The sequence below is a fragment of the Dasypus novemcinctus genome, chromosome 13, assembly GCF_030445035.2.
Source record: "Dasypus novemcinctus isolate mDasNov1 chromosome 13, mDasNov1.1.hap2, whole genome shotgun sequence".
Taxonomy (NCBI): Eukaryota; Metazoa; Chordata; class Mammalia; order Cingulata; family Dasypodidae; genus Dasypus; species Dasypus novemcinctus.
The window spans coordinates 112,659,905-112,675,392 of NC_080685.1; the positions used below are offsets into that span (position 1 = coordinate 112,659,905).

General features: G+C 39.4%; 1 protein-coding gene across 1 annotated transcript in view; it reads left to right on the forward strand.

The window, feature by feature from the left end:
- DNAH14 (dynein axonemal heavy chain 14) overlaps positions 1-15,488 on the forward strand; it is a 499,447-nt gene that overhangs the window by 297,679 nt on the left and 186,280 nt on the right. The window contains exon 47 of the mRNA XM_058275282.1: positions 2,521-2,679. Coding sequence (XP_058131265.1) covers positions 2,521-2,679 — 159 coding nt within the window. The remainder of the gene's footprint in view (positions 1-2,520; positions 2,680-15,488) is intronic.

Here is a 15,488-nt window from a genome sequence, read left to right on the forward strand (position 1 = left end):
GGCCATATATAGATGGAGACACAGAGAGAGACACACAGGAAAAAGGAGCTCTATTTGCCTGGGTCATGTGACAGAGGACTCCAACTTTGCCTACAAGTTGTAGTTAAGATGAGTCCCAAGAGGCTGAAAGAGGGCTGAGAGGGGAATCAGCAGAGCAGAGGCCCCAGGGGCTGGGCCCAGGGAGAGGCCCCAGGCTGGGGACGCCCTGCCACGTGCTGATGGCCACACCGCCGAATGCCAGGGTCACTGGCAGCTGACTTCGGTGAGAAAGCTTCTCTGATGGTCCTTGATATGGACATTTCATGGCCTTGGAACTTGTAAGCTTTTACCAAAATAAAATTCCAACTATAAAAGCCAACCCATCTCTGGTACTTTTCATCGATATCCCTTTGGCAAACTAAGACACCTTTAGAATACAAGATTTAATTTAATGTTTTTTTCTGGAGGTATTAGCCAATGCAATTAGAAAAGTGAAAGAAATTACAAGTATAAATTTTGAAAAGAAGATGATTAAATATTCATTATTAGTAAGTAATAGAATATCTGGAAAACCCAAGGATTAATTTAAAAGCTACTATAAACTATAAGGGATTTTAGCCAAAGTGTAAATATAAAAATAATATATATAATCAATATTCTTCACCTATACAAACAACAACCAGTTACTAGATAAAAATGATAAATAATACCTCATTTACAATAGCAAAAAGCAAAACAAAAAAACAAGGCAAGATGAAATACTTAGGATTAAACTTGAATATGCAAAATCAATATGAAGAAAACGTGAATACACTTCTGAGACATACAAATATAAAAGCATGCCATGTTCTTGCATAAGGAAACTCAGCACCAAAAAGATGTTGATTCTCCCTAAATTAATCTATCAAGTAAAAAGTTATCCCAATGAAAATACCAATAGGATTTTGCATTGGGTGTAGGGTAGTGACTAAAGAAGCTGATTACTAATTTCATATAGAAAATGTAAACAAGTAAGAAAAGCCAGGAAATAATGAGGGAAGAGTAGTTCAGTCAATGTAATAATCATAGTACTGGCACATAAATAAACAGAGCAATGAAACAAAAGAATGTCCAGCAATAGACACAAATACATTCAGTAATTATAGCAGATAACAAAGGTGGCATTTCAAAACATTGAAAGGAATAAATTAGTCAACAAATGGCATTAGTTCAGTCAGCTAACAGGTGAATAAAAAAATTAAAAAATGTTTTTAATAAACCATAAAATAAGAAACTGTATGAAATTTTAAAAATAATCGTAGATTGGGGAAGATATTTCTAATTAAGACATAAAACCTAGAAGGCAAAATGTAAACATAGATACGTTCAAATACATAAAACTAGTAATAAGTCAAGTCACATCACAAAGGGCTGACATATTAAAAAATTGAATAAATCAATCCAAAAAAAGTCTTTATATTGATATAGAAGAATATATATATACTTAGAAAGCAAGTGGCACAACATTGTACACAATAAGGGAAATGGATGACTAGGATGAAAAAGAAACTGTTCATTGCATGTATTTGTTTACTTTTGAATTGTATGCCATGTGAATGTATTAGCTATTCGATAAATTCTTCACTTAAAAAAAAAGTTACTGGTAGCAGATGTGGCTCAAGTGGTTGAGTGTTTGCTTCCCACATGGGAGGTCCCAGGTTTGGTTCCAGGGAGCCTTTTAGGAAAAACAAGAACAAACAACAAGGAAAAACGGGCAAGGGAGACAGCTCAGGGGAGTCAGTGTGGCTTGGCGGCTGAGTGCCAGCTTCTCACATACGAGGCCCCGGGTTCAATCCCTGGGGCCCCCTGTCCCTCACCTCAAAAAAAGAAAAGCGAATAACAGATGAGGAAGTAGCATCTATGTTGTTTTTAATCCATTTGAGAGTTTTGGACGTGTAATGAAGGAAAAAATTAGGCTAATAGACAGCTGTGGGCTCAAGGTAGACTTGGTTTTCCTGTGTGTATGCATGTGTGTGCTTGTGTCACATAAAATTACTTATATTTAACTTGTTTTTAATAACAAAAATGTCACCCTCACATGGTTCAACTCAATAAAATGATTGGAGATACCAGCACACAGACATTTGTATGATGGAAAATACCAATAAAGAGGAAGATACTGGTGATGATGGGGGAGAAGTGTGACCAAGAGGTGGGGTTCTTAAAAAAGGATTGTAGAAGCCCTTGGCAGAAGAATTCCTCTTTCCTTCTTATAGTAGGGGAGGAGGAAGAGATGACTGCATATGAGGGCAGAAGAGTAAGTTTGGTAGTAGCAAAGTGAGGGGATTTCCCTCTGGTGGACTTAGGTCTGTATGCACTGAAGTCACCAGATAAGAGGATGGATGAGAGGGGCAAAGCCTATCAGCAGAGACCTCCAGGCACCTGCAACAATTTTGGCTTACCTGTCTATGTATAAATTGTTTTATAAGTATTGACTACCTAAACGATTAGATTACTATTTATTTCTAAGTCATTTGAAACTTTTAAAAAAATTTTATTTAGGAACTTCATTACGAGCCGATTCTAAAGGATCCATTGAAAACCTCATGAAGATAACAGAGTGTGGAGAGAACATTAATCATACTGCTACCAGAGATACAACATGCCTTTCTTTTCTGATAAGCCTTCTTTTAAAGAATTCCTATCCTGTACTTCTCACAGGTATTAATAATAACTAGAAGAATTTTAGAGCTAGGAGGAGATTTAGAGATTATCGAGTCTGACCACCACATTTTTAAACTATTTTAAATACATTTTTTTTATGTTTAAAGAAGTATTAGGTTATGTAAATTTTACATAAAACATATAGGGGATTTCCATATACCCCACTACCTCCCCCAACCGCACTTACCCCAATAACATCTTTCATTACTGTGGTGCATTTGTTAAAATTGATGAAGACATATTGCAGCATTGCAAGAACCATGGTCTATAGTGTACATTATGGTTTACACATTGCACTGCACAATTTTATAGGTTTTGACAAAATGTATAATGACCTGTATCCATCATTGCAATATCAAGCAGAACAATTCCAATGTCCTAAATGCTACAAGTTCTTCCACCACTAGAATAAAAATAAGTCTAATTTAGTCCACAGTTGCATTCTCCCTCATGTTCGTTCATTTCTCATCACTTTGGGATGGTGATGCTCACTCTGCTTCCGATTGAGAGAGGGCTTTGATCTGTGTGGCAAATGGATAGAACTATCTTGCCTGAAGTTGTAGATACTCCCTGTTTTTTTGGAATGGGTGTTGTCCATCATCATCCTTTTGTTAGTTGTCCTGGGTGAATCTGATGAACTGGAAAGTAAGTGTTGGATACAACTCTGCTGAGATACAAAGATTAAATGGCATATGAATAATGAGAAGATTTAAGTCTCTGGGACATATATTTAATGGGCATAGTGCTAAATATATGTTCAAATAAAAGGTTCAGAAGAAACATGTGTAGGATAATTATGGATGAGTCTAATTCTGATACATGGGGGAAATAGGCTGTCATATACTCCAAAGTAAGGCCCACTGATGGGGTGCTGATTTCCTGGGGTTGTCTGCCTGCCTATATTGTCTAGATGTCTCTAGAACCCTCACATGACCCCTGCTTGAGGCACTGTTTACTGTGGCAGTCAGTGACATCTTCCAGAGACATGCTAATGTGTAACCTCTGGAACAACTTTCTGATGTAATTTGAAATCTCTTAGCCATTAAAAACTCATTTGTATTTAATATTTCCCCCTTTTGGTCAGAGTCTTTTTCCACATGCATCACTAGTTTTGGCATGTGGTAATAATCCCTTGGTGCTAGGGAGGCTCATCCCTGGGAGTCATGTCCCACACTAGTGGGGAAGTTAGCGAGTTTATATGCTGAGATTGGCTGATAGGCCAAATATGAGTAGCAAAGAGGCTTTCAGGAGGTAACTCTTAGTCAATATATATTACTAGACTAAGTTTCAATTTCACAAGAACAAGGTTCATAAGTACAAGTATCAATATTAAGGGCCTGGCATATTGGTCTGTTCTTCACTAGGCACCACCCATGTACTCTAGAGTTTCTTGCCACTTTCTTTTTTTTTTTTTTTTTTTTTTTTTGTGATGAAAACGTTGTAGCTGTCTTTTGATTTTTTTTTTATTGACTTTGTAATAATATTACATTAAAAATATATATGTGAGGTCCCATTCAACCCCACCCCCCCCACCCCCCCTCTCCCCCCCCAACAACACTCGTTCCCATCATCATGACACATCCATTGGATTTGGTAAGTACATCTTTGGGCACCTCTGCACCTCATAGACAATGGTCCACATCATGGCCCATACTCTCCTCCATTCCATCCAGTGGGCCCTGTGAGGATCCACGATGTCCGGTGATCACCCCCGAGGCGCCATCCAGGGCAGCTCCACGTCCCAAATACGCCCCCACCTCTCATCTCTTCCTGCCCTTCCCCATACCCATCGTCCACCATGTCCACTTTTCCCAATCCAATGCCACCTCTTCTATGTGGATATTGGATTGGTTGTGTCCATTGCACCTCTATGTCGAGAGGAGGCTCAGATTCCACATGGATGCTGGCTGCCATCCTCCCATTTTCAGTTGTAATCACTCTAGGCTCCATGGTGTGGTGATTGTCCTTCTTCAACTCCATCTTAGCTGAGTGTGGTAAGTCCAATAAATCAGATTGTAGGTGCTGGAGTCTGTTGAGGCTCAGGACCTGGCTATCACATTATCAGTTCAGAGATTCAAATCCCCTAACTATATCTTAAACCCCAACGTTAACTGCACCTCCAGCAGATTAGTATGAAAGTCTTATGAAGGGAGATCCCATCTGAGTCCAGATTCATCACACATAAACACCATTTCCAGAGAGGGGCCATCTGCCCTGGTAGTAAACCCCATCGGCCATGACCATAACTCTCATGGGTCTCTTTAGCCTTCATAGGAACCAATATCTGGGGGTTGTATCTGCTTTATCTGTCTCTCTGACTCTGCTCAGTTGTGCATGAGGGCAATCCTTCTGCCAGCCTCCAGACTCTTTTTTAGAAACTCGTAGCCATATAAACTCATTTCTCCTTTCCATTTCCCCCTTACTTTAGGTCAAACAGCATTTTAAAGTCATGTTGTTTTATGTAGACATGGATATTCTGCTGATCCGCATTGAACCTTCCATATAAGGTCCTTTTCCAGTTGCATCATCAGTTGGTATTTGATAGTGGTCCCTCGTTGCCAGGGAGGCTCATCCCCGGGTGTCATGTCCCACGCTGGAGGGAAGGCATTGCATTTAAATGCTGAGTTTGGCTTCGAGACTTCTTGCCACTTTCTTAGAGAAAGTAACGTGACTCCCCAGGATGAGACTTCAATATTAATTAATTAATTTAAAAATATTTTGCATTGTGCCTTTCACTGTAAGATCTGTTATCTTTTTATGTATATTGACAATTTCTTCTGGATGTCCCCCTGGTGTCTTATTTATTTTTACATTATTTTCAAAGAAGCTTTAAGTTACAGAAAAGTCACATCAAAAATATAGGGGATTCCCATATACCTCACCCCTACCCCTTTTCATATTTTCCCCTATTAATAAATTCTTACATGAGTATGGTGCATTTGTTACAACTGATGACTAAATATTGAAACATTGCTACCAACCATTGTCAGTGGTTTACATTATAGTTTACATTTTGCACCATATACTTTTATAGGTTTTGACAAAATGTATAATGGCCTATATCTATAATTGCAAGATCATGCAGAATAATTCCAATGACCTAAAAATACCCTATATTCTACCTATTCTTCCCTCCTTCTCCCCTTGGAACCTATGGTGTAGCATTTTGGTTTTATTTATGAATTCCAAAAATAGATATTGGCTTATGTTTGTTAATTGGTCTGTCCTTCTGGGTACATTAGATTGTCTTGGATTCAGAGGTTTCACTTTACTTGATTGAGTTGTGATTAGGCCTTTGATTGGGCCACATCAGTGGGACATCAAGTCCCTGAGCCCTTGGCGAGAAGAGACTCACAGAGAAAACTAAATGGCAGAGAAGTTAGTTGGAGCTTTAATGCTGGAACCCTGGGAAGTAAATACACAGAGAAGCAGATTTGTGAAGAAAGAGAGAAGGCTCTGTGAGACAAGGCAGAGGCCCCGGGAAGAGAGATGAGCTATTTGCCTGACAGTTTACAGCTGGCCTTGTGGCGAGAGCAGATCAGCTGAGCCCAGAGAGAAATGAGTCCCAGGAGAGAGACGAGACCTATCCCAGCCTACAGCTGATATTGGAAGAAGCTGGGACCATGGAGCCTCAAGAGAAAGAGGAAGGCTGGATCCTTGTAGACACTGGCAACCATTTTGTTCCAACATGTGGCAACACACTCGGTGAGGGAAGTAACTATGATTAAGACCTGGTAATTATAAGCTCCTACCCCAAATAAATACCCTTTATAAAAGCCAACAGATTTCTGATATTTTTCATCAACACCGCTTTGACTGACTAATACATTTGGTAACCATTAAGTTTCAATTTTTGAAGAATAAGGTTCATAGTTACATGTATTAGTTATGAGGACTTGACAAAATCATTTGTTATCTTTTGTTAGGCATTGCCTATGTACTCAAAAGATTCTTGCCCCTCAATTTGAGAATGTAGCAGGACTCCCCAGGATGCGAGTTTAATATTTTCTTGTTTATTGTTTTGTTCTCCGTCCACTGTGATAACACCCTATGACAAGAGGAACACATTCATATTACATGGAAACTTGCCCCATGTGCACCCTTTCCTACATATGCCCTACCACTGACGCCCTGCTCCAGTGATGCTCCCATGCCATATTTGCCAAAAGAACATTCCCACTGTTGACTTACAGATCCCCTGAGTTCACCTGTTCCTTCCTCCAGCCCTCCTTCCAGCACATAGATAGTCCACCCTAATTCCCCCACCCCCTGCTCACCCTCACATTCCAGTACCATAACCCCACTCACATCCCTGCACTACTATTACCCCATCCACTGCCAAACCACCCCTTTCCACCTTATCACATGTTTTGCCCTGATTGAGCATTGGCTCATCACACTCTTTTCACTTTCTGTCTCCTGATAACCTATCTTCCAGACTCTAGCTCTAGGAGTCTGCTCAATATGCTTAGGTAATATTAGTGGGGTCATGCAATATTTGTCCTTTCATGACTGGCTTCCTTCACTCCATATAAGGTCTTCAAGAGTCATCCGTGTTGCCTCATGTGCCAAAACTTCATTCCTTCTTAACAGCTGAGTAATATTCCATTGTATATAAACCACATTTTGCTTATCCATTCACCTGCTAATGGACACTTGGGCTGCTTCCAACTTTTGACAATAGTGAATAATGCTGCTATGAATATTAGTGCACTTATACTTTTTAGTGTCTCTGTTGTCTATTCTTCTCGGTATATTCCCAGCAGTGGGACTGCTGGATTCTTTGGCAATTCTGTAGTTAGCTTCCTGAGGAACCACCAAACCATCCTCCACAATGACTGCACCATTCTACATTCCCACCAGTAGTGGATGAGGGTTCCCGTTCCTCCACATCCTAAAAACACTTATAGTCCCCTGTTTTTTAAAATAGCCATCAGTATAATAGGTGTAAGATGATATCTCATTGTAGTTTCGATTATATTTCCCTAATAGTTAGTGATGTTGAGCATCTTTTCCTGTGCTTTTTAGCCATTTGTATTTCCTCTTTGGAAAAGTGTCTTTTCAAATCTTTTACCCATTTTTTAAATGGGTTGTTTGTCTTTTTATTTTCAAGATGCAGGATTTCTTTATGTGTGCTGGATATTAAACCTTTATCAGATAAGTGGTTCCCAAATATTTTCTCTCATTGAGCAGGCTGCCTTTTCACATTCTTGACAAACCCCTTTGAAGTTCAAAAGTTTATATATTTGACAAGGTCCCATTTACCTATTTTTACTTTCATTGCTCATGCTTAGATGTAAAGTTTATAAAACCATTTCCTACTACAAAATCTCATAGATGCTTTCCTACATTATCTTCTAGGAGTTTTATGGTCTTGGCTCATATTTAGTTCTTTGATCCATCTTGAGTTAATTTTTGTATAGGGTGTGAGATGGTGAGCCTTTCTCATCCTTTTGGATATAGTTACTTTTTTTATAAGTGAAAAAGAAATGCTGTGAAAGGTTTTATTGACTTGGCCAGAGTCTATTTAATATTAGCTCCTGACCTTGGGTACACCACTCCCCAACCCTGACGCAGCTTCCGGTCTTTACCATCCCTGCTTTAAATATAAGAAATTCATGTGACTTTGACCTACATTTTATGCTTTCAGATTTTCAGGAAATAAAGTGACAAGCTTAGCTAGCTATTACTTTTAAGTTCCTCATGTGAACTATGAGAGCAAAAATAAGAAAACCATGCTTAAATGATGAGTTTTCTGTCTTTAATATAGAAAACAATGAAAAATAAATTTTTGAAAGGTTGTCCTGCATTATTTGGAAAGAGCAATTAATAAATAAAATGAAGCCCATATCAATAAATTGTAGTATCAGCAGGTGAAATTTATTTCTGATTTTCTCTCCTTTAGTAATCCTATACATGTGGGAGAAAAAGAATAGACTTTGAATTCATACAAACATTTCTTGGTGTGAACTCTAGTTCTGCCATTCATTAACTGTGCATCCTGAGATAAGTCATTTAACCTTTCTCAGCCTCTTTTCCCCACCTGTAATATGGGGATCATGATACCTTATTTATTGTAAATATTAAATAGTAATGAGATAGGTAGAAACCCTTAGCAAAACAAAACAATGATGCAGTAAATATATTTCTATATTTATTTTTGTGGGCCAGAATACAAAATATTCTGGGAGCTACAATTTCTTAGACTCCTTCAAAGTAGAATTTATGGATCAAAGTATCTGTGTCTCGTTTTATTATTTTTTATTGATAGAGCAAAATTGCCTTCTACAAAGACTGTATCAATTTATATTTTTACCAACAGTATAAAAGTGCCCATTTCCCACATGTATACCTATACAGGACATTATCAATCTTTTTCATCTTTTCATTACCTTCAAGACAAATTCCAGAAGTAGAACTATTGAGTCAATATATGTACATGGACTCTACAGACTGTGGGCTGAGGTCCTTAGGGGGCCACTGACAGTGACATTGGCTGGTGTAATTTTTCTTTTTTTATGGAAGTATATCACTCACACATAAACATACATAAACAATAAGTGTATAATAATAGTTGTGAACTTACAAAACAAACATATATAACATCATTTAAAACTCTCATAACTCACCCTACCACCAATACCTTGCATTGTTGTTAAACATTTTAAACTCATGATTAAAGAGCATTGTCGGGAAACGGACTTGGCCCAGTGGTTAGGGCGTCCGTCTACCACATGGGAGGTCCGCGGTTCAAACCCCGGGTCTCCTTGACCCGTGTGGAGCTGGTCCATGTGCAGTGCTGATGCATGCAAGGAATGCCATGCCACGCAGGGGTGTCCCCGCGTAGGGGAGTCCCACGCGCAAGGAGTGCACCCCGTAAGGAGAGCCGCCCAGCGCGAAAGAAAGTGCAGCCTGCCCAGGAATGGCGCCGCCCACACTTCCTGTGTGGACAAAGAAACAGACAAAGAAACAAGACGCAGCAAATAGACACAGAGAACAGACAACGGGGGGAGGGGGGGAAGTTAAATAAATAAATCTTTAAAAAAAAAAAGGAAAGAAAGAAATGAAGATCAGTTAAAAAAAAAAAAAGCATTGTCAAAATATTGCTACTAACCAAATTATTTTCCCCTAACCCACCCTATTATTATTATCTTTATATCATTTATACATGAACGTACATAAACAATAAGTGTATAGTAAAAGTTGTGGACTTACAAAGCAAACATGCATAACATCATACAGGGGTCCCACACATCAACCCTCCACCAACTCCTCGCGTTGTTGTGAGATATTTGTTATAGATTATGAGAGAATATTGTCAAAATCTTACTAGTAATTATAGTCCTTATCTTACATTTGGTGTATTTTTCCCCAAACACACCCAATTATTATTTTTTAAATGTTTTTTTTCATGACAGAAGTTGTAACCTTATAAAACAATCATACACATTTGAAGAATCCCAAACAACATTCATCTATCAAAACATCACACTGTGATGGAATGTTTGTTACACATTAAAATAATATCATCTGATTGTTACCATGTCCATTGTATATATTTGGCACATATTCTCCATACTGTCCCATTATCAGTACATCTTTGGTATAGATGCAAGCATATTACATTATTACTGCTAACCACAGTCCATGGGTCACTCCAGTTGTATTTTTCCCATGCTTCTCCACATTCCCAGCACCCTGCAGTAGTGATGTACATTTGCTCTAGTTCACAAAGTTCACTCTTGCATCTGTACTATCAACCACAATTCTCCTCCGCCCCTTGGTTTACTGTGCTATTCAGTTCCTAGATTATTCTCTAGCATTCTGTCAAATGGCATTTATGTCCCTGGACTGCCATTTTCAGCCACATCCCCATTTATAAACTAGCTGTTACTCACTATTTGTTACCATCCACTCTATACATTTCCACACTTTTACAGTAAACCTAATTAAAACTTCTACATACACTAAACATCAGTAGTCCTTCTCAGTCCTCCTCTCATCTTCTTTAAGAATCCAACACCTACCACCAGGACTTGAAGATATTTTCCCATAGTCTCTTCCAGAAGCTTCATGGTTCTTGCTTCTACATTCAGGCCTTTGATCCATTTTGAGTCAATTCCTGGATAAGGTATGAGATAGGGGTCCTCTTTCATTCTTTTGGCTATGGATAGCCAGTTCTTTCTATACCATTTGTTGAATGGACTGTTCTGCCTGAGCTGTGTGGGTTTGATAGGCTAGTCAAAAATCACTTGACCATACATATGAGGGTCTGTTTCTGAACCATAAATTTGGTTCCATTGGTCTATGTGTCTGTCTTTATGCCACTATCATGCTGTTTTTACCACTATAGCTAGGTATTATAATTTAAAATCTGGAGACGAGAGTTTGCTTTTCCTTTTTAAGATGTTTCTGGCTATTCAGGAACTCTTACCCTTCCGAATAAATTTGATAATCATGTATTCAATAAAAAAAAATGCTGGTGGAATTTTTATCAGGATTGCATTGAATCTATATATCAATTTGAATAGAATTGACATCTTTATGATATTGAATTTTCCAATCCATAAGCATGGAATGTTCATCCAGTTATTTAGGACTTTTCCGATTTCTTGTAACATCGAGTTGCAGTTTTCTGAAAACAAGTGCTTTACATCTTTGGTTAAGATTATTGCTATTTGAATTTTATCTGTCATATTTTATTTTTCCCACTCTTTTGACACTTTTGGTTACTTTTATTGATATAATCTTCTTTTCAAGACTCTCTTCCAAGCCTCTCCTGTCTTTTCTTATCAAGGCTCTAGCACACCCTTTAGCATTTCCTGAAAATCTTGTGTCATGATTAGAAATTCTCTCAGTTTCAGTTTATCTGTGAATATTCTAATCTCGACCTCATTTTTGAAAGACTATCTTGCTGGATATAAGGTTCTTGGCTGGAAGTTTTTCTCTCATAATATCTTAAATATATCAGACCACTGTCTTCTTATGGTTTCTGGTGAGAAATCAGAACTTAATCTTATTGGATATCCCTTATAAATTATGCATTGCTTTTCTCTTGCTGTTCTCAGAATTCTCTCTTTGTCTTTGACATTCTGATTAGTATGTGTCTTGGAGTTGTTCTATTTGGATTCATTCAGATAGGAGTACATTGTGCTTCTTGGACATGGATATCTATGTCCTTCAATAGGGCTGGGAAATTTTCTACCATTATTTCTTCAAATATTTTTTCTGCCCCTTTTCCCTTCTCTTCTCCTTCTGGGACACCCATGACATGTATGTTTGCACATCTTTTGCTGTCATTTAGTTCCCTGAGAACTTGTTCAATTTTTCTCCACTGTTTTCTTCATCTGTTTTTTTGTATGTTCACTTTCAGAGGCCATTTCTTCAAGCTCATTAATCCTTTTTTCTGCCTCCACAAATCTGCTATTATATGATTCCAATGTTTGTTTTTTATTTAAAAACTTTGTATTATCTTTTTTTAAAAAACGATAAATAGATCACACAAAATGTTATGTTAAGAAACATAAGAGGTTCCCATATACCCTACTCTCCACCCCACACCCACTCCTTCCACATCAGCATCCCCTTTCATCAGTAGGCACATTCATTGCATTTGGTGAATACATCCTGGAGCATTGCCACATGCATGGACCATAGTTTACATTGTAGTTCACACTCTCCCCAAGTCCTTCCTAAGGGTTATGGCAGGATATACAATGTCCTGCATTTGTCCCTGCAATATCATTCAAGACAACTCCAAGTCCTGAAAATGCCCATATCACACCTCTTCTTGCCTCTCCCTGCCCTCAGCAACTCCTGTAGCCACCGTGTTCATATCAATAATACCAATTACTTCCATTGCTAGAGTCACAGCAGTTCTATAGTAGAATACCAGCAAGTCCACTCCAATTCATATTATATTCCCCCATCCTATGGACCCTGGGGTGGCAATGTCCACTCCACCTCTAAATCTAGAGGGGGCTTAGATCCCACATGGCTGATGGATGTGATTCTCCTGCTTGCAATAGTAGACACTCTCAGTTCCCTGGTGTGATAGTTGACCATTCTCACTGTCCTGTCAGCAGACCTTAGTAAGTCTGATTACTGGATGTTGCAACTTTTCTGAGGCTCATGGCCCAGCTGGCACATGGACAGTCCAGAGACTCAAGTCTCCTGAGCATACACAAACCCCAGCAACAACCACAGGTTCAGAAAAGTGACAGAACAGGCATGTGTAGAGAGGTCACATCTGAGTCCAACTCCATCACAATCAGGAGCACAAATTCCAAAGTAGGGCCCATGGGCAAGGCACTGAAATCCAGATCCATCTGTCATGACCGTAGAACCTCTGTGTCTCTGTAGCCGTCAGGAGCACCAGTACCTGGGGTTGTATCTACTTTGGCTCTCTCTGGGGTCCTGCTGAGACATGTGTAAGCGTGACACCTCTGATGACCTCCCAAGTCATTTTGAAGTCTCTTAGCCATATAAACTCATTTGTCTTTATCATTTTCCCCTTTTATTCAAGGTCTTTTTCTAGTTGCACCACCAGCTGGTGATGGTAGTAATCCCGCAACACTAGGGAGGCTCATCCCCAGGATTCATGTCCCATGCTGGGGGGAAGGTAATGCATTTACATGCTGAATTTGCTTAGAGAGCAGCCACATTTGAGCAACATGGAGGCTCTGAGGAGGTAACTCTTAGGCACCTGCAGCTCTAGGCCTAGTTGGAATTTCAAGCACACAGGCTTATAAGCATAGCCATCAGTATCAAGGGCCCATCATTGTATCATCCTTCTTTACTGGTCTTTGTCCTTGGACTTGGGGGATAGTTGCTGTTCCATTGGGGAATGTGACAAAGCTCCCCAGGATGGGAACCCCACACTCCCTCAGTTGTCATGTGTAACTCTATCCACTATGACAATACCCAATATCTATATCCCCTATATGTATGCCCTGGAGAACTCCCTCCCACCCATACATCCCTCATCAATGACGCCCCACACTAGTTCTCCTCCCCTGCCATAGTTGAACCCCTTTGTGATCCAAAACTTCTTCAAAAATGAAGCCTAATATATTGCCAAATTCGATTAGTAGGAAAATGAAATAGTATTGACAGGTTTAAAGATTAGAAATAGAATACATAATAAGTTAGAAAAACAAAAATAAAGTAAAAAATAAAAAATATCATAAAACTTTGTTTCTGGCATTTTGCCTTTCATCACAGTAATAGTTGTTGCCCTACATGTACAGTGGCAAGACAATCTGTCCCATTCCTTTCTTGGTGTTTACATCCTTTTTTTTTTTTATTTTGTCTTCTAAAATTTTCAGATCACAGTAAAATCACATTACAAAAGGGAACTCCCATATACCCAACACCAAACCATTTTCCCAGTTCTCCAGCAATGATCTTTTTACATGTGGATTTTATATTTGCTACAGCTGATGTACAGATATTGAGACAGAGCTACAAACCATTGTTCCACTATGGCTTACATTATGGTTTATATTTTAGCCTGTACACTTTTCTAAATTTTGGTTGCATTGTTGTTTTCATTTTGGACAATACACTTTTATAAATTTTTGGTGAAATTTAACATGGCTTATATCCATCATTGCACCATCTTGTGGAACACTTCCATTGTCCCCCAGTTACCCCACTTCCATCTCTTCTATTCTCCCCGCCCCCCCCTCAGGGCGACAATGACAACCAAGCTTCACTGCTTGAAGGACAAGATTCATAGATATTTACAACAATGCTGAGGGCTTGACAGTCTAGTCTGTCCTCCCCCATTGGGAGCTACCCATGCTCTTGAGAGATACCCTCCCCTCTTTGAGAACATCAGTCCACCCCAGAATGGGGTTACAACACTTTCCCACTCTTTGTATGGGTCTCCACCCACTGATATAACACAATATGAGAAGATGAGCACTCACATACTCCCTAGAAGCCTGCCCCAGGTGAACCCTGTGATAAATGCCCCCCATCCTGTCAAACACCTTAAACAAGTAACTTTTCCTTATTATATTTTCTTTTTTTTTAATATTTATTTATTATTATTATTTTTAATTACATTTAAAAAAATATATGAGGTCCCATTCAACCCCACCGCCCCCGCCCCCCACTCCCCCCATAGCAACACTCTCTCCCATCATCGTGATACATCCATTGCACCTGGTAAGTTCATCTCTGAGCATCACTGCACCCCATAGTCAATGGTCCACATCATAGCCCAGACTCTCTCACGTTCCATCCAGTGGGCCCTGGGGGGATCTACAGTGTCCCGTAATTGTCCGTGAAGCACTATCCAGGACAACTCCACGTCCCGAAAACGCCTCCACATCTCATCTCTTCCTCCCATTCCCCGCACCCAGCAGCCCCCATGGCTACCGTTCCCACACCCATTCCACATTTTCTCTGTGGACATTGGATTGGTTGTGTCCATTGCACACCTATGTCAAGTGAGGGCTTAGATTGCACATGGGTACTGGATGCACTCTTCCTGCTTCTAGTTGTAGACACTCTAGGCTCCATGTTGTGGTGGTTGACCTTCTTCAACTCCATGTTAGCTGAGTGGAGTAAGTCCAATAAGTCAAAGTGTAGGAGCTGAAGTCTGTTGAGGCTCTGGGCCTGGGTGTCATATTATCAGTCCAGAGATTCAAATCCCCTACATATATCTTAAACCCAGCACCAACTACAATTCCAATAAAGTAGCATGCAAGTCTTGTGAAAAGAGATCCCCTCTGAGTCCATTTCCATCACGCAGAAACACCAGCTCCAAAGAAGGGCCATCTGTCATGGCAGTGAAC